We start from the raw sequence: 20423 nt of genomic DNA, 5'->3' as shown, positions 1-20423 counted from the left end.
TATGTGCGGTCTAGTTGCTGGCTGGCTGATGGAAGCAGGAAGAGGAAGGTTTGGGAGAGGACGCGATGAGGTGAGGGAAGTGGGGGTTCTGGAGGAGTGTGGGGGCAGTTTGTATGGGTTGGGTGTAGTTTTCAGGGCTGGGGGATCGGTCAGTTTTCTGGGCTGGGGGGTCGGGTAGTTTTCAGGGCTGGGGGTTGGGAGATATAGGGCTCAGGGCAGGGGACAGGAAAGTTTTCAGGCAGAGGGGGCAGTTGGACTGGGGTATGGGGGAGGTAGGAGGAGGTTTAAGGGGGCTGAGTTTAGTGCTCAGGGAAGGGTGCTGGGGTTGGAGTCGTTTTTTTGTGGCTAGAGGGTTGGGTTTTAGGGATCAGTATAGGGGGTTGGGTAGTTTATAGGGCTAGGGAGGGTAGAATAGACTGCAGGAGGGCAGAAGTTTAGGGCTTAGGGCAGAGCAGCAGGAGTGTGATCTTTACCACACATGCCCCTTTACCAATCATGTATTTACCACAAAATTGCATGGTAAAGACATGCGTGGTAAAAACTCGGTCGTGGTTAAGACCGCATAGTTCAGGCATGAGTTGTTTAGGCATGGGTTGTTCCATCACACAACCTGTTCAGACACCGCAGTCTCAGTCATGCGTGTTCCGACATCGCAAGCGTAACCACACTTGCCTAAACCACCCTTTAAAGGGGTGGGGGCTGGTTTTAGGGCTCAGGGAGGGATCTGGGTTGGAGTAGGTTTTGGGGGCTGAGTTATAGGGCTCAGGGCAGGGGACAGGAAAGAGACAGTTTTCAGGCCAAGGGGGGCAGTTGGGCTGGGGCAGAGGGGAGGTGGCTTTTTTCTTTAGGACCCAGAATTTGATAAGGCACTTGCGTTCACAGAATACCATCAAGCAAAGGTATTTTTCAAGCAGGATAGTCCATTTAAGCTCTACTAGAAGAAGACTGCTGCAGGAATTGTAGTATCGAAGGAGACAATGTTAAACATTCATGAAGATAGTGCCCATGAACCACCTGCAAAATTATAATAATCACTGTAAGTCACAAAAGAAATTATATTGAGGCAGAGATCTAAAAGTTAGACAATCAAGGGTAGCTATACCTATCACGGCTTCAGCAACAGGTAAGAATGCATCTGGTGGGGTGACCAACTACAGAAGTGGATGTTCCTCATGCTTCTTGGAGAGACATTAACTTCTCCCATTTCAGGACCTAGATCAAAATATTGTCCAGATAGCACCATTTCATGCAATTACAGGAGTAGAAATCATAGCTGAAGTTGCAGCAGGTTCACTTGTTGAAGATGATGCTTGCTCCTGTTGATGATTGGTGTAAAGCTAGAGAAACAGAGGGTGCATCAATGGCCGGAATAGGGTGAGTGGTTTTAGCTGTAGTTTTCTTGAAGTGTTTTAGAATACGGAGCGCACAGACTATTATGGATCCAATTTGGTGTCGGTGGTGAACTTCTGAATGCAATTGGCCGCATAGTTTCATTAAATGTGACTGATCCACACTTTCTTCTTTTTTTCACATCCGCAAGTGATGGCAGGATTACAGAGCTTGTGCCTTCCACCACTTGAACTAGAACATGTGTTTGGTAAGGTGTTCCGAAGACTTTCTTATCAGGGATGTGTTCTTTAACAAGCTCTCTCACCTTGGGCAGCAGCTTTATCTTTAGTGGCAGAGTCGTTTTTAGCGAAGAAGGTCTTTCTAGCTTCTTGAATGTTCTGAAACAAATCAAATTATGAAACAGGGTCAGATTAAATAATATTAGACTCCGTCATTCTTTCAGGAAGATTGAGATCAACACTGGCCCAACAAGAGAATATGCTAATGTGGTTCAGCCACTCAATACTACTCTAGGTACATTATTGAGGGGTTGCTGAACTCTATACAAATTATGATACCATGATAATCCTGAGTTCAATAACCTAGGAGTCAAGGCTTGGTTTACCATACTATTGTCTCATTCAATCACACTGTTTGATTCCAGAGGGAAAGGGTGGACATATAGTAGTCATACACCCAGAGCAGACATAGAATCCATAAATGCCTTATAGGTAAATGCTAAACCAATGCCAAATGAAAGGTATGCACCACTCCCATTGCTACTAAGCACTGCAGGCCTTGTATGAGAGCTTAAGTCCACATTTGTAAAGCGCACAATCACCCGTAAGGGTCTCTAGGCGCTGGGGGCCGTCGGGAAGATTAAGCGAGCTATTGCCCAGAGTCACATGGTGCTGGGCTACCCTGCCGCCGGAGCCGGGGATCAAACCGTGATCCCCAGATTCCAGCGTCAGTCGCCCTGGCCGCGGCGCCACACCTCTCCCTAAGCAGTGGCAGTCTTTTGTGGCCACACCCAGGGTAATCTAGGGAAGGAATTGACCACAGCCAATATGTACTTTTTTTAATTGACTATTGGAAATGGCCCAAAATGGTCAAGGAAAACAACACCAAATTATTTATTGGTTAGCATGAAGGAAGGATGGGCTGGTCTTAGAGAACTAGAATGCTTCTTTTGTTAACAAATGTTACATTTTTGCACATTCTTCTTTGGATTTTTGCTAAATAAGGCCTCCATATGTGTTGCTGTAACCTTGCCACTGTAATAATAATGCTAGCATGAGCCAAAGCTGTCCCTTCATGAACTGCCCTGTAGAACAGCTACCTTTCCTGAAAGCAATTAGCTTTTATCAATTTACCTTTGGAATATTTGATGTAGATGGTCCACATTGTAACCTTGTACAGAATTCTGAATCTGACATGATCAGTGTGGGAACTGATGGACCAGCCTTTTGGAGGGCAAGAGACGAGTGATTTCTGATATGTGTACAGTGGAATTATAGAGTTCCAGAATATGTTCACTCTTATACTCATGATTATTTAAAAAGTGTTGAATTTCTGGTTTGTTTGTTTATACTTTAGAAACGAATGTGTTCTAAGAGTAGGTTCATACTCAAAGTTTACATCAGTTGCATTTTACATTGCTACCCACTGCACCCAATGAAGCTGTGGTGCATGCACACATACATGCTTGCTTTATAGGGGTAACTACAAAAATGTGCTTTCTGTATACCAGAGGACACTCCTTTAAGACAATCGTCTGAACCGCTGTGAGAAATATTTTAGTAGGAGTGAATTGTTCTGCTTCATTAGAATCTGAGTGAGATCTGTAAGCAATAGGGTTTGTCTTTTTATTATTGTAAACTACATATCTGTAGCCTGAAGTGCTAGGGACAATCCTAATTACTAGATTGGTTTTGTTGTCCCGTGTCTGAAATTATTTAATCTCTAGCATGTCTGCTTGCAGTTCACATTAGATATCAGTGTGGATGTTCTTGCAAATTTTCTCAGAAAATGCTAGATTTATTAATTCATATAAAGGCTTGAACTGCTCAGCATAATCTGGCAAAAAGTCTCTTGCAAAATTTAGAAATCCCATCATGGAGTTTAATTTTCTCACTGTATTTGGAAGTTGCAAGTGGCATATTTCTATAGTGTCAATCCTTTACCCTAACTGGCTAATTCATATTCAAGAAAGTACACAATTGTTGCAAAAGTGTATTTCGTAGGTGTACTATGCCAATAAAGGCACAATTATGTTCACCCTGCTAAGTGTTCTAGTAAATCATCATCTGTGATGCGGATGTCATTCTTATATGACATTATCATCACAGTATCATCTGTAAGATTCCCCATACTTCTTGGTGCAAAAGCCCAGTGCCACTCTTATATTCCTGAAGCAATCTTGTACTGGCACACTGAATTCTGTCAAACAAGAAAGCGATTCGATTCTGTAATTCAGGAGTTATCATTTAACTAAATAATCTGTTTAAGATATCCAGCGTTGATTTTGTATGTGTATTTAAATTTCTACAATCTAACAGAATAGAATATGAGTTGCTTTATTTCAACAGTGGAAAAAGGGGAGTGGTCATGGTAGAGTGACAAGGCACTACCATACTCTAATAGAGTAATTGATCTAGGTTGGCTCTTATATCACACTTCTCTTCTGGCTTTAAGCGCCATGGACCAAGTCCTGGCCTGCAGACATACTTGCAGTTTCTGAGGCATCCTTTTTTTTTTTGTTAGTCCAGTTATTTATTTTTCTTAAAGGAAGTTTTTAAATCTTAACCTTTCTCGTCTTCTTTTTTCATGTTAATATCAACATTGCATACTGGCTCTCTTTGATTTTTTGTCTGATGTCCTCAGTCCATCTGCTTCTTTCTGTCTTTCTACTTTCCCAAGACTCACAAAAAGAACAGGAGGAGGGACTATCAGAATACTAATCCCCATCTGGCTTTTTTTTTTATTTTTTTCTGTTTCTCAAATTGTATACACCCTTTCTGAACTCCAACTGTGGAGGAGATGCAGTTTTCTGCTTTTTTTTTAGTTGATGGTGCTTTATCTTTCACCAAAACCTCAGACTTATTTTTAATTTTGAGTTGTCGTTTTGAGGCAAAGGCACCTAAGGCATGGCCCTCTACAGAAGTATAGATGTCTGAAATAATTTAAGGAAGCTCATGTTCTTGTGTGGAAACAAGGGCTGGCACACAGCCAAAACTGCCTCTTCCCCTCAAATCTTATTAAGAATGATTGAAGAGACAGATTAAAAATTACCTATCAGTTTTGTACCCAAAACATCTGCCGGAGCAGCATCATGATCATTTTGTTTTTATTTTAATGCCTCCAGTAACACCACAAAATAGGATGTGCAATGCTTAGTAGAGTAAATACTCACCAATCTGGTTGCCATGTAGTACAATCCTTTATGGGTAGTACCAGACCAAGTGGAACACACTTAGTTAACAAGCTATGCTTGTCCTGGGTGGGTAGTGTGAAAATAGACTACTTCCAATTGATTAGGTTTGAGAGCAATCAAAACTTGAATCTTATCTCACTTTGCTGATGCTTTGCCCATAATCACATTATTAGTCGCTGGTCTTGTCTGCACACCAGCATATGGGTGTGCAGCAGCACAAACCAAAACTCCAATTCCTATGGTTTGTAGGATGTATTTTTGTACTCTTCTATACGTTGTCACTAATTGATTCTGTAGCTCTTAAAAATTTTACATCCACATATGGAATATGAGTATCTAGTATAGAACGTCGAGATCCTTAATTCTCTAAGGGACCCATTCTAATATTATGCACTATGTGTGGTAAACCCGCCAAACCATGGGGCATATTTGCAACAATTTACGATAATTATCGTAAACCGCGCTTAGCGTGATTTCTTTATCGCCTCTTATCGCTAGATTTTATCGCAGAGATAACGCAGTATTACCAACGCTTATCTTCACTGCGCTTTAAGATCCAGTGATAGCGGCGAATCCCATCTTTAACGTGAGATTTCCAGCGATAAAAATCCTATCGCTGATTGGCAGATGGGGACTTAGCTGTAGAATCCACCTCCCATTGACTATAAGGGCTAAGTCAGATTTTTACCAGATGTAAAATCCTGGCGCTAATCGCGGTTAGCATGCGTTTTTTTATCGCGTCGCAGGTATTGCTAATAGGCGATACCTGTGTTAGCGACTGCTTTCAGTCGCTACCAGTTTGGGTACGCCCACTTTGCATGTCATTACCGATAAATATCGCTGACATGCAAGCGGTGTGTTAAGTCACAATGGGGTAACCCAGTATCCCTCAGAACGTGGGCGACAGTATAGGTATACAATTGGTTCTGTCGGGTATGCGCTATTTCTTTGAGTTTCTCTGATTTTTAAAAAAAGTATTCATATAAGACTGTTCATTTATAAGAGAATCAATTATAAGAAATACCAAACACAACCTTATAGGATATAACAACAGATTTTTTTATACATTACTTCATTTATAAGTACCCTTATTTCAATATTTTCAAGGCTGCAAACAGTACATGGTGGCGCCTCATGTGTGAAAAGGTGACAGTGCTCAGTGATGTGCGTGACTTTGAAATATATACAGTGAAAGTTTTAAAAAGGGGGGGAAGGAACAAGGGGGAATTGGCCAGTAATGCTTAATTTTTTAGATAGTTCTGCGGACCACATGAGTAGGTCTCCACGCAGAGTCCGAAAGACTGGTCCAAAATGTTCTAAAGTCGACGTTTCAACCCTGGAAAACACTCTTAAAGTGTCAAAGCGGGTCTTCATCAGGACTGGGTACAGGGGGGAGTGAGAGTGGTTAAATCACAACAGCCTCAAGGAGGATGCCAGGTGGGGGTTCCTTAGTCTGGCTCCAGAAAGACCACTCGCTATTCAGTGGTACCTTGTTGGTTGAGACTCCCTTCAAAGGTGATTCTCGCTTAATGGTGGCGCTTATCGTTCCGTTAATCCTCATTGTAAGATCACACAAATTGAATGGCCCCGTCGTATTTCTTTGAAATTAGAGGTCCACATTTAAATTCAAGTCGGATCGGGCGCTAAACATTCTTTCCTGTTCCGTCCGCGACTCACAGTGATTGCGGATGGAGCACGAAAGAACATTTAGCGCCCGATCCGACTTGACTTGACGGAACGATAAGCGCCACCATTAAGTGAGAATCACCTTTGAAGGGAGTTTCAACCAACAAGTCGCATGTACTGCTTCCACTTCACCATGCACCCCTATACATACAACCCACCCACTCATCTGTGAGCAATGCATTTTCTTTTCTTTTAATGTTGTCCATATTCCGACTGCTGTGGTCCTCCTTCAAACACTTTCACACAATTATAAATGGCATTTACGTGGACATAGCTCTCTGAGCTCCGCAGATAGGCCAAGAATTTGATGTTCATGTAGTCTGGTCATCTTTATGAGACACTGACAGGCACTGTGATCAACACACACTGCCTTCTGACTCAGCTCCAGGGCTCTCAATCGAGCACCTATATAAACACCCACCCACAACCCGTTGTCCCCGAGACTACTGCGGCAACTCAGTATGCACACCATAAGAGTTATGTTGCTTGAAAAAAAAACACCGTATCACAACATCTGTAAAAAGAAAATGCTCTCAGGAAATCCAAGATGAAGTAAAACATGTTAAACCTAAATAGGGACTGCACTGATACCATGAAACACTTTAAGGATGTTCACAGTCACTGTTGAGAAATCGATCAGTGTATTTCCAAGTAAAGTTAAGGACATGACGGTAAGGCTCGATCGAAACCCAATACAACGTAATTTTTTTAATTACTGGTGGGTCTATGACCCGACCCATGTAAACTCCTGCTGGGCAGTGTCCCAATCGTCAGCAGAGATGTGTCCACCTCAGGGGGACGGGGGGGGGTTCCAGTAACAAACCAGACTTCTAGAAGCAGGCCAGGGAGTGTTGAATGTGTCCCTACAGGAATAGCAGAGTTTCCTAGTTTGTCTGGGAAATCTGTAAAGATTGGGAACATTGTAATAAAAAAAAGAACAACACTGACATTTGTACGCAGGTGTGACAGGGCAGTCTCCTAGCAATGAGAATAGAATGATGAGGGTGAAGGAATGCCATATTATTCACACCACACAGTAGGTGGGTCAGTGGTGGTCGGTGGTGGAGCTGGGGTGTGAATGATGGCCGCCAACCCTTGTTTACTTATTATTATCAGTGACCCCCTTCTCCCCACGTGCAGGACGCGAGAAAACACTGGCAAGTTTTATTGCAATTTTTTAAAATGAATTATTTGTTTTTGTTTGTCTGATTGAAACTTAATGCATGCAACTTATTAATATTAAGCTATGTTGTGTTGCATATGTGTTTCGTTATGTTCAAAGCACTGCCAGCTATCCAGAAATGTCAGTACACGCATTCCACCACAGAGTCTGAGAAATGGAAGTGTATTAAATGGTTTGGATGTGCAACCTCATCATGTAATACACTTATCAACCCCTTTAATACCAGTAAGTTTCATTTGTTATTATCTCTAGCTCAACCCTGGGTAGCTCTGGCTCTAAGCATTGGTGCGTCACTGAGGACCCCTTCGACAGAGGAGCTCACAAAGCAGCCCTTGGCAACTACAACCTGCACATCAAGGAAGCCAAAAGAGCAGCCTTCACTGCCCTCATCGACATCGCAGCCAACCACACAAAGGAAATCTTCAAGGTAGTCAAGGAATTCTCCAATCCGAAAGCCACAGAGAACACCATCCACTCCTTTCAAGAACTCTGCCACACCTCTCGGACCACTTCCACAGCAAGATTGCCACCATCTACAACACCTTTGATCCCCATACCACCACTCTCAGTCTCAACAACCCTAACCAACACCAGCCGAGGATTAAATAATCACCACCTGGGGCACGTTCACCACTCCGATAACCATTGCCTTCATGTCATTCATTCAGTTTGGGGTGCCCACCCCGTCTTCGAACTCGGAACCAATCCAATCAGCATGGAGCTCACCAGCATGCTCAACACCTCCATCACCACATCAAACTTTCCGGACAGATGGATACACGCGGAGGTCACACCCCTCCTACATAAACCATCTGCCGACCACAACAACCTAAAAAATTACTGACCAATATCCTAGCCAAAGTACTTGAAAAAGCAATCAACCAGCAGCTCACTGAATACCTGGAAGAAAACCAGCTACTTGATGCCTCACAATCAGGATTCTGGGCCAACCACAGCACAGAGAACGTGCTGATTGCTGATTGCTGCTACAGGTGATATCAGAACCCTCCTTGACTTCATAGAAACTGTGGCCCTGATCCTGCTTGACATCTCTGCTTCATTCAAAGCCGCCTCCCACCACACCCCCATCGAAATATTCTACAACATCAGCATTCAGCAATACGCCCTCAAGTGGATTGCCTCTTTCTTGATAGGATGCACACAGAGCATCCAACTGCATCGTTCCTTAGCCCCACCCTGTTCAACATCTACATGACCCCCCTCGCAGACGTTGTCGAATCCCATGGACTCAACATAATCTCCTACACCGACGGCATGCAACTAATCCTTTCACTCAATGAGTACCCCGCTAATGTCAAAGTCTATTTCTGCAATACTATGACCAATGTAGACAACTGGATGAAAGCCAACTGCCTCAAACTCAACTCTGACCAAATAGAAATTCTGATCTTCAGGAAGGGTGCCCCTGTATGTATGTATGCTGGTGGCGGTGAGAGACTGTGACGAAAGCTGCAGAGAGGTATAGTAGGATCAGGGCAGCAAATTCTCCTGTCGAGTAGGGTGTGGATTTCATCTGTTGCGGTGATCAGGGCTGTCTCTGTTCTGTGATTGGCTCTGAATCCTGATTGGGAAGGGTCAAGCAGGTTGTTTCTCTCCAGGTGTTCGGTGAGTAGGAGTTTGATGGCCTTCGGTGGGGAATGGGAGCAGTGAGATAAGACGCTGATTCTGGAGCTCTCTGGGGTCTACAGATGATTTCTTGAGGAACGGTCTGACTCTGAGTGTTTCCAGGCATCGGGGAAGTGGTGATGGAGGATTTGAGGATGTTGGTGAGCTGGCAACTGATCTCATCTATACTGAGGTTGAAAAGTTGGTGGGGGTATGGGTCTGTGAAGGCTCCCAAGTCGATGGAGTTCATTAGTGTATTTGTGTTTGGTGTGCTGAGCTGTTCCCATGTGGTGAGCGGGTGGACAGCGGCAGTGGTCGATGGGATGATGAAGAGGTCGGTGGGTTAGGGATCGAAGTTTCTGTAGATAGTTGCTATCTTTTTTTGGAAATGGTCAGTGAGGGCGTTGCAGAATTCCTGTGAGGAAGGGATTGAGTTTTGGGTGGTTGACGGGCAGGTGAACTCTTTGACGATGGTGAAGAGTTCCTTTGTTTGGTTGGCACTGGTCTCCATCCGGTGTGTCAGGGTCTACTTTTTCGCGGGTTTGAGCTGGCAGTGATAGTTATTGAGGGCTGACTTTAAGGTGGCTCGGTCACTGTTGTTCCAGCTGGTTCACCACTTTCTTTCCAGGTGTTTGCATATGTGTTTCGATGTTCTAAGTTCCGGGATGCACCAAGACTAGCATTATGCTGGATATCTTTTCCATACAGTTAGTATACTTGGCATAGTGACGGATATCCTTGGCATGGCCAACCTTGAGATATTGTGGGCTTTCATGACATAGCCATGGTCATCCATGGCATAATGGTGGAAACATCTGGCATATCATGACCATGCCTAGTATGTGGCTCATTGACAGAGAAGTCAAAAGCTGCCCACCTGTAGCAGTAGTGAGCATGAGTACTTGATTAAAATGCAGGTATTTAGGACAGCAGCTGTTTTTTCTTGCAAATGACACACTTTAGTTTAGAGAAAATTAGTTTATTTATCCAAAAGGAAAATCCTGTCTTTGATTTAAATGATGTGCCTTTTCAGAAATTGCCAAGGTGATGTTTGAGGTTAAAAGCATTGCATTGCCAGCGTATATATTAAGTTGATATTTGAATGAAAATTCATGCTAAGCTTGGGATACCTATTTATGATTTGGTTACTTTGGTGACAGGGTGACAGATAGGACTGGAGTGACTGTTACTTTATGATTCCTATTCAGGCTTTTGATCATCTACAATGCAAAAGCAATGGTGACATTATCTCTCCTGCTCAAGCCTGAGCTCCTAAGATGGTTGTAACTTTACAGGCACCTGAACCTACAAGGTTACCACAGCCTACATCCTAAGTCTGTTATATGAGTCTGTGATATCTGCTACCTACACCCTGAGATTGTGAGATTTGTTAAATAGTATTTTTTCAATTTTGTGCATTCCATGTAGATTCTGATCATAACACATGGCAGAATATCTATTTGAAAGTGAGGCGTGAAAAAATGAAAGAAGTGAAGAAGAATGTTATGACAAATGAAGGCATGAATATTTTTTGACCTTCATGTTGCTTAAATCATTCTTTAGGGAAATTATGCTGAAACTCCATGGGTTTACCGCTAATTTGTCACAGGTTGCTTGGGACAAGTGAGCTTTAAATTCTCCTAACAAAGATTAGGTGTGCATGGCATTTCATGAAATAATGGAAATATATAATTGGTGCTTGTTACTGCTTTCAAATGCACCACTTGATCCCACTTTTGCAAATGTTCTCTCTGGGAGAACCCCCTTCAAGCCTCATGCCTGAGAAACTCTGGAGTGCTCTGGCAATTGAAGGTGGTTGTACCCCACGATTCACTGACACAACATCAATGTAAAAAAATATCAATGTCAAAAATATCGATGTTAAACAAAATATCGACTCCTATACTTAAACAGGTAAGCACAAAAATATTGGCTAAACAATATTGATGTAAAATATATAGATGTATAAAATATCGACTTTTATATACATATAACATACAATAATAGATATTAAATATATTAAATATTAAATATAAATGTAACAAAATAAAATACAATGTAATATAAATTTTAATGAAATATAACAAATAAACTTAATAAATACACAAAATAGTTTACACATATACATTTACTTAAAAAAGTATTAAACTATTATCTTTAATTTATGTTAAAGTTTAGAATATATAAACAATACAATTATATATTAATGATTTAAAATATAAAAAAACTAAAATCTATAATAAATTAAATTATTAAAAGATATTTAAATTTAAATTTCACAATGCAATCAGTGCAACAGTAGGGAAAGTGTTGGATAGCAAATGAGTAAAAATTACTATTCCCACTCCACTGAGCGCAACAGTACGGAAGGTGCTGGATAGCGAAGGGGTAAAAATTGCTATTCCCACTCCATAGAGTGCAACAGTAGATAGAGTGTTGGATAGCGGAGGGGTAAAATATGTTATTCACACTCCGGTGAGTGCAACAGTAGGGAGACTGTTGGATAGCTGAGAGACAAAAATTACTATTCACAATCAGTTATAAAAAACAAATATATAAAACATTTAAAGGAATCATAAAAATTAATAAACAATATTTAAAAAACTGATGAACCAAATATATTAAATATATAAAAAGAAAACATATAATAATATTAATTACATATAACAAAAACCTACAAATGGTATATAAAATAATAAATTAAAAGATTAACAAACTAAAAAATTCATTAGTAAATAAATGTATTTATTTTATTTCCTACCCTATAACACCACACCAAAAACAAAACACTTCAACATTTTTAATTCAATTTACTTTAATAATTAACAATTAATAAGCAATTAAAGAAATATTAATATGAGACTAATACACAATAATTGAATACACACACTTTAACACAATGATATCCACAACACACCCAAACTAAACTTTAAAACACCATTAAAACTTATTTTTAAATTAAAAAGTATTACTATTAACAGCTAACAATAAAGAAATTAAAATGTATTTAATAACCACCCTTTACTCCTTTAAAAGTAAAAACAACACACTCACAAATAAACAATTAATAAATATCAAATAATTAACGTTAACAATAAAAAATAAGTAAACAGCTTAACAACCGTTACCCCTGTAAACCCCAAAAACCACACATAAAATTAATTACACAAATACCATATTCAATTACCAATTAATTAATTAAAATTAATTAACAACCAATTATTAAATAATTATTAGTTAATTACTTTACACATTTAAAACTATAACATCTCAGTTAAACAAATATGAATAAATAAGAAATAATCAATTAATTTAATATAATTAAATTACTTCCCACCCTATTCCCCTATAAACCCACAAGCCGCTACGGAACTAAAAATGCAAAATTCTAATAAAAAGAATAAATAACTACTGAAAATGTAAAACATATATTTAAAATACAAACAATTCTTATACAAAAAAACATACATTACATCCGTATAAAATCTATACTAAAATACATAACATTAATTTAAAAAACTATTTTTGCAAACAATATTAAACAGATATTTAAAAGATATTTTTAAAATCGATATTACTTACCTTAACTCAATATTCTTGACCACGATATTGTTGCTGTCAATATTTCTGAACCACAATATTTATTACGCGATATTTGTGCAACACACCTCTAAGCATTGGAGCCTTCTTTGGCCACTGACACCTCTAGCAAAAAAAATAAGGGTGGCTGCTGCTACTTAGGTAGGTATGCCTCTATCTTGCCCGGGGACCGCCACATAAATGACAGCATTACTGGAAATAAAAAAAAGCTTCTTATCCGCTAAGTAAATTGTGCAGGATATTAGAAATGTGTCAGGGGGGCAGTAAGACCTATCTGCTCTTTGAAGAAAATTATTAAAGCAAATTAAAGCAAATTAACAAATTAGTTTTGCAGTTATCCGGATCCTGCTTTGCAGAAATATGGTGCAACCAAAATTTACAGATGATACAGTAACTGTGGCCTACAGAGACTGAGGGGGGGGCTGCCTCAAGTTATGAGGGTGAGCAACTAAATTCAAGGGAAGATCCTCATCTGAAAAGCAGAAGCTTTACTCAAAAACTATATTTTAGAAAAACGTTATTTGTACTTTGGCATCACATTATGTTAGAAATGAGCAGCAGACTCATGAAGAGATGAGAAGCTGTTTATTGAACCAGATCCTCAGGCACCAGCAGGCAACTGACCAGCCGCGGTCGGTAGGGGAGTACCTGCCGGGGCGGTGACGTGGGGAGGGGGACGGGCAGGGTGGGGGTTAGTAATGTATGGATAATGGATGTTTGCAGGTAAGTAAACATATAAATAAATCAAACGAATTTCGTTGCATGCACTGCATTGCATTTGGGGATGCAGTGTTCGCAACGAAATTAGTTTTATTTATTTAAATGTTTACTTACCTGCAAACATCCATTATCGATACATTACTAACCCCCACCCTGCCCCTCCCCCTCCCCACATCACCGCCCCGGCAGGTACTCCCCTACCGACCGCGGCTGCAACTGACGCTCACCAACATTCTAAGATGAGCTTCACTCTCAACATTTTAAGGTGGGGACGTACCAAGGGTGTGGGGAAGGAGTGGTTGTTGGGCATGGGAGAAACCATCTATATAACAGGTAGTACAACATGCAGAATACAGGCATAGATTACAACACATTCATTTGTTGCTTCATCAACTTTTAAGCCCCTAAACATACACTAAAAATGTCTACTTTTGAAAGTGGGAGTCAGGGGTTAAAGAACATCTCCTCATAAGACAATCAAAATCTGAAAGCGTGTGTGTGTTTTTTTTTTAACAAAACCCACATTCATGATCTGTGAATCACAGAGTTGGCTAGCCTGGGGATATCCCAGCAAACAGTGACGGGGTAAGCTATTCAAGCAAAGGCAGGACACACATTTACAGAATCCTAAGATATCCTGTTAAGAACACATGACTTTAAAATAAAGGGAGTTCACAAGTCTGAGTCTGAAATCATGAAAAAAGGTGACCTTCTGAAAGTGACAAAAAAGTAAACTGAAAAAATGTAAACATTTTCAGCTGAATGTGAATTTCATTCCTTTTCTCAGGAGCCAAGATGTGAAAGAGAGGCTCAAAACGTCCTAGATGGGCATTCAATAGGCACGGTTAGCATGATCAATCAGTCGCAGCTTGTGCAGTTAAGCGCGGTGGGGCGGGGGTGGGTGAATTGGTTTTAAATGACAAACTACGGAATAGGGAAAATAAATAAATAAACCGACTTACCTTGTGCTTGCCGCATCACCGCCCCAGCGCACTTACCTGCACGGGCCACCACTGTGATCAAGAAAACATGGCTGCAGCCATCTCAGATATGCTAAGGCGATAGCTGGAATTTGACACAGAAAATACTCATTCCTCACTTTGTTTTTAGCTGTGATGGAGACAATCAGCACAACAATGGCAAGAGGCAGGCAGACGATGCTGAAGATCATGTAACGTAGTATCCAGTAGTATCCAGTAGGAAGACAAACCAAGTCTCTGGATCTGAGGAGCTAAAAGGAATTAAAAATGGTGAGTCATTAAGACACAAGATGGTTTCAAATAAGGGTGCAGATGAAGTTGACAAACATTACACCTTGTGCAGTTTGTATATTTTGACTGTCACGCAAATAAGATATTAGGGGAACAATGTTCCTGCACAAGTGTTTATTACCACTCAATCCTCCAGCTCAAACTGTTTTTCTGAATGCTAGTGAAGGGATCAGAGAAAGTACATGAGAGAAGCACAGTGCATCTCATACACGGATCACTGACGGAATATCAGAAACAAAAGTATCGGGTGGACAGAATCAGTGGCTGCAGGCATGGCTCACGGGTGGCGGGGGAGGCGCGGGCAGGGGAGGTGGTGAGCGGGTGCAGGGATTGTGTGAAATGTAAAAAAAAAATAAACACTTACCTTGCTGCCAGGACCCACGTCTCTGCTCATGCTCTCCTTGTCTTGACTCTAGGAACAGGAAGCACAGCCAGGCTCCCCGACCAATCACAACACTGCAATGAGGCGTTGTGATTGGTCTGAGCGTCCTGGTATGGCGCTCAGCCAGGGAATGGGGACCTAGGAACTTTCTCCACACAGGCTGTAATGTAGCCTGCAGGGAGAAGAGGGAAAGTGTGCATGATTGTTTTGGATGGCCCGAGAGGGCCAGCCAAACAGTCATGTGAATTTAGGAGTGAGCAAACCACTCCTCCCCTGCCCTGCTCCAAGAGCAGGGCAGCCCCCCTTCCGCAAAGCAGTGTAGAAACATAAAATTATAATAATTCTATGTTTCCTTTACGTTGCACTGATTAAAAACAGTGGGGCGACACACCTCGGCCATAGCAGAGGAGCAGCCACTGGCCAGAATATAGTGCTAAAAATTTCGAGGACCAAAATATTGAGAAGGTAAGTGCACATAGGTAAGCATAGATTTACTGTTCCTAACTCCACATCTACGTACCTTGAAGATATATATATCATCAAGGTAAAAATAAGTGGAGATATACAAAGAGTAAAACTTTGCTTACCTATAGAAACTTATCTACACAATATATGTATCTTGATATTCTTGACACAATATTTTGTCCCACAATATTTTTTGTTTCTGATATTCTGCCTAAACACCCTTCAAAATAGTGAGGCCTGGAACCCACTAATTCAGAGACAGCTGCACATCTCTAATCTCAAGTTAAGCACGGCAGAACATTGTCCAGTTTCTGAAGCAGGAAGATACAGGCAGAAATCACCTTTGAGATCAGGGAAATGGCACAAAGCCAAAGCAATGTAATCCCTAAAAGGTGAAGAATGAAGAATCACATATTTATAGCATACCCTTATTTTTGATGGGAGGTATATCAGAAGTTAAAATGGTGGTGCATTTGTCACTGTATATTGCATGTTACACACCTTGACAAAGCCCTGCAACACTTCCACATCAAGTGAACATTTTTGGAAAAAAATAGATGTGGCTGAAAATGTTTTCCGCAAATTGTTTGAAAGACAACCCAAATGAATCGGGGGCAAGATGGCCGCGGCTGGACAGTGCTGAGCGGTCGCACTAACCTCCTCTCCTACACCGGGGTGTAACACCGGGACATCGGGACACCGGGATGTAACAACAAGTAAACCCTGATGTCATTTACAAACTGGGTCCTTTCTTACCGGATTGAGGAGTCTCAACACTGACGACGATACTCTCAGTAAGTTTGTCAAAAGATCAAGGAAGTGGTTCGCGTCTTGGGAGCAGAGAGACACCTGGAGCCTGGCACAAGTGGCAGTAAAAACTTTTTTCAAAGAAGCGGGCCGGATAAGGCCCCAGCAAAAGACGGCAAAAATGCGACCCCCAAAGCCGGAGAAAGGACAAGGACAAGGCAAAGAGAAAGGACAGCCGGTTCAAGCTTTGGAAAAGTCTGCCGTCACAGCGGGGCTGAATGAGAAGGCGCCCAACATGAATGGCCCTCCGCGCTCTTCAGGCGCAGTGCGGAAAAACACTGTCCCCCTTCCGAGAAAGAAGCCGGAGCCGCGGGGGAAAGTAAACACCCCAGGCGGTCAGGGTGGACGGGGAAATGAAGCGTCTGTGAGTGATACAGACGTTGCGAAGGCATCGGAAAAAGACAAAGACAGAGATAAAAGTAAAAATAAAGAGCCACCACTGCGGCAGTCTACCTTAGTGGGAGTCTTTTCTCCTAAGATCCCTGGTTGCAGCGAGGAGAACGCGAGCAGCGGCAGCGGCAGTAGCGGTATGCCTGTTACCGACAGTGTCTCTGAAAACGTCGGGAGCACCCGCGAGGACGCTGAGGGCGCAGGGAGCGTCGAACGCAGGGTTGCTAAGCAACCCCCCAGCCTTGCCTTGGACGATAAAAACATCGAAGTTACCACTGCAGCAAGCACTGAGTCGCTAACAGAGCAGGCAAGCGCCCTTAGCAGGAGGGGCTCTGCGCCAGGATCAGTTGAAAATACAGCAACTCCAGAAGGTGAGATGAGGAGAGGCCCAATAGGTAAATCAGATATGTTGGGAGCCATAATGCTGATGGAAACTGAGCTGGGCTTGGGCCAGAATTCTGACAAAATGTGGGGGAGTGATGCAAACCTGGTGGAAAAAAACATTATAACCGGCAATAAAAAATACTGCGAAGAGAGCCTAAATATGATCGGGGAAGGACCCTCAACAGAGGGAGAGTTTTTTTCACCCAATGAGGGTACTGAAACAGACCAAACTACCGAGGGTAGTTCAGATGAGCGTGCAAGCTCAGGATCAAGTACCTCGGGCAAAGACACGACTAGAAAAAAATTGAAAAGTTTATCTATGTTAAGCAGGCGCCACACTGAGACACCATCTGGGGCTGGCAACCGATTAACATGGGATTACTCGGCTACCTCTTTAACCTATTCTGAAGAGAACAACACGAGGGAAGTGCCTCCTGAGGCTACAGCGCAATCAGCTCCTTTTGATATTCTGCTCAGCACTTTAAAGCAAATTCAAACAGAAGCAAGGACAGAGAGCCGGAGAGCGAGGCAGGCTTAAAAAAAAATACAGAACACAATGAGGAAGATGAATAAGCTTTATGACGAGATTGCAGACAGAGTTACGGAGGTAGAGGAACGTACAGGCAAGCTGGAGGACGATGTCGGGAGTTGGCAAACCTTCCAAACCACCCAGGAAAAACTCTCCGAGGACTTCCAGTGGAAACTGAAAGATTTTGAAAATCGCCAGAGACGAAATAACGTTAGAATCCTGGGTGTGGCGGAAGGGCTCGAGGGGCAAGATACAAGACGCTTTGTGGTTAGCTTATTAAAGGGTGCATTTCCCGAGTCCGACTGGCAATGGGAAAAAGAGATACAGAGGGCACACAGATTCCCCTTCACATTGAAGAAAGGTCAAGGAGGGGGGGGGCAGGGGAACCTACCCCGGGCGATCCTTGTAAATATAGGAAACTACCTCCTAAGGGAAGAAATTATCGAGAAAGCTAGACCTGATAAACGGCGCACAACAGAGGGCGTTACCTTTTTTGCCAGGCCCGATTTTTGCCACGCCACAGTGGAGAGAAGGTGGAGGCTAAGGCAAATGATAGCGCCCTTACAAGCACAGGGTTCAGAAGCATAACTCCTCTTCCCAGCAAAGCTTAAGGTGGTAACGAAGGGAAGGACAAGATTTTTCTTGTCAGAGATTAAGGCTCAACAGTTCCTAGATGAGTTAAAAACTCAAAAGGGGGGGGTAACAGAATAATGTAACATTGTTTAGATGAGATCCAACTAAGGGTTTATTACGAGTTGGTAGGATCCCGGGTGGGAGGAGGGTGCGATTAGCACTATCCAAAGCAGCCACACATAGGTCCTATTGACCTATTTGCCAGAAAATGGGGGGGGGAGGGTCTTGTTGGGGTGGGAAGGGTAAGGGGGGTTAAAAGGGGGGTTAAAAGGGGGTTCAAAATGGGGGCAAAAAAATTGGTTAACTTTTCTGAAATGTTTAAGCACACTATACTTTTTTCGTTTATGTTGTTTGTGAGTACACTTGGTATGTGGTATATAAAATTTGCAATGGATACTAGATATGCAGGAATTATAGATTATACCTTTCTGAATACTGTATTAAGTGACTGGGGAAGATGCCTTGGAAACATGAAAATTTGCAATGAACTGTAGAATTGCGAGTATTAATGTGTGTGGGTTAAATGATTCCAATAAGAGAAATAGAGTGGCGGCGTTGCTGGGGGGGCTACATCTGGATGTAGTATGCCTACAAGGGACTCATATAGAGGTGGCACAAGCCTATCTTTTAGGACAACTAGGATTTACTGTTTTAGCTAATTCAAAACAAGCTACAAGGAATAGAGGGGTCGCGATCCTAGGGAAGATCAGGGATGTGGTAGTAAACAAAAAACAGGAAGATGAGTGGGGGCGTTGGGTCATGCTGGATTTGACTTTTAGGGGCGAGAAGTTCACTCTGGTAACTATATATGGCTCAACGCAAGATGACCCTGAGGTACTTCAATACTTAGACTCAGAGCTCGCAAGCTGGCCTGAACCAATTGTGCTATGTGGAGATCTGAATATACATGATTTTAGGAATCCTATACTACAATCAGGGACTCCTTACTCAGGGAGAAAAAAAAGAACTTATAGGGCACTATGTGACCTGGTTAGCAACAATTCCTTGTTTGATCCTTGGATAGAGCTGCACCCAGCTATGGATGGCAGCACATTCTATTCTGCCCCTCATAAAGTGATGGTTAGGTTGGACTACTTTCTAATTTCTGGATCCCTCATTAACGCAACTACAATAGAAAAGTACCCCCGCTTAATCTCAGATCATAGCCCTCTGGTTTTAACAATCAAAATAGGATTAGACAGGAGGGAAAAAAGGGAGTGGACATTTGAAAGGGCTCTATTGCAGGAGGAGGGATACAAAGAACGCATGGGATCCTGGATTAGAGGTTACTGGGATATTAACAGGGGTACCGCTAGCTCGGGAATGGTTTGGGACGCCTTTAAGGCTGGGGTAAGAGGGGAGACCCTGAGTTTCGTGTTAGCTACAAGAGCAAAGGAAAAAAACAGGATGATGGAATTGAACACGAAACTTCTTGATGCAGAGAGGGAATTGGGAGAAGCGATACATCAACAACTGTCTCTGGAGCCATTATTATTGGAAATGGTGTCACTTAAGGAAGAAGCCTCTGAGTATATGTTAACTAAGACGGTGGGGGAATATCTGGCTAAAAAAGAGGGGATATATGAATTTAGCGAAAAAGTAGGGCATCTACTGGCTGCACGTACCAGGCAGCGAGCGGCTGCGGCTGATATTTTGGAGATGATAGATCAATATGGAAACCGAGTAGTAGGGGCAGATGGGATTCGGAAAATTTTCAGGCAGTTTTATGCATCATTATATAAAGAAGATACGGAGGGGAATTCTCAAGAAGTAAAGAGATATTTGAGAGGGGTGGCCCCAGTGGGTATTCCTTTAGAAAGTAAGGAGGAGTTAGAGCAACCTTTTAAGAAAGAGGAGTTCATAGAGGCACTAAATCTTCTTCCCTCTGGAAAAGCTGCAGGTCCTGACCAGCTACCTGTGGAATTTTATAAAGTTTTCTTCGACCTCTTAGGTAAGGATATGTTTGATGTTATGAGTAAGGCACA

The 20423-nt window shown here is 42.1% G+C and overlaps 1 protein-coding gene across 2 annotated transcripts in view; it reads right to left on the bottom strand.

The window, feature by feature from the left end:
• Positions 1–20423, bottom strand: part of LOC144756290 (uncharacterized) — a 221676-nt gene that overhangs the window by 10217 nt on the left and 191036 nt on the right. The window contains exons 5-6 of one of the 2 annotated variants that reach the window (XR_013595116.1): positions 14677–14808; positions 1103–1727 (exon numbers count right to left, since the gene is read on the bottom strand). Coding sequence is in view for 1 of the 2 variants with exons in the window: in XM_078645952.1 (XP_078502078.1) it covers positions 14684–14808 (125 nt within the window). In the remaining variant the exon portion in view is untranslated. Of the gene's footprint in view, positions 1–1102; positions 1728–14676; positions 14809–20423 lie in introns of those variants that run through there. The other variant, XM_078645952.1, reaches the window with a different exon arrangement.

Source organism: Lissotriton helveticus, chromosome 5_1 (assembly GCF_964261635.1).
Source record: "Lissotriton helveticus chromosome 5_1, aLisHel1.1, whole genome shotgun sequence".
Lineage (NCBI taxonomy): Eukaryota > Metazoa > Chordata > Amphibia > Caudata > Salamandridae > Lissotriton > Lissotriton helveticus.
This window is presented reverse-complemented; position numbering and strand designations above follow the sequence as displayed.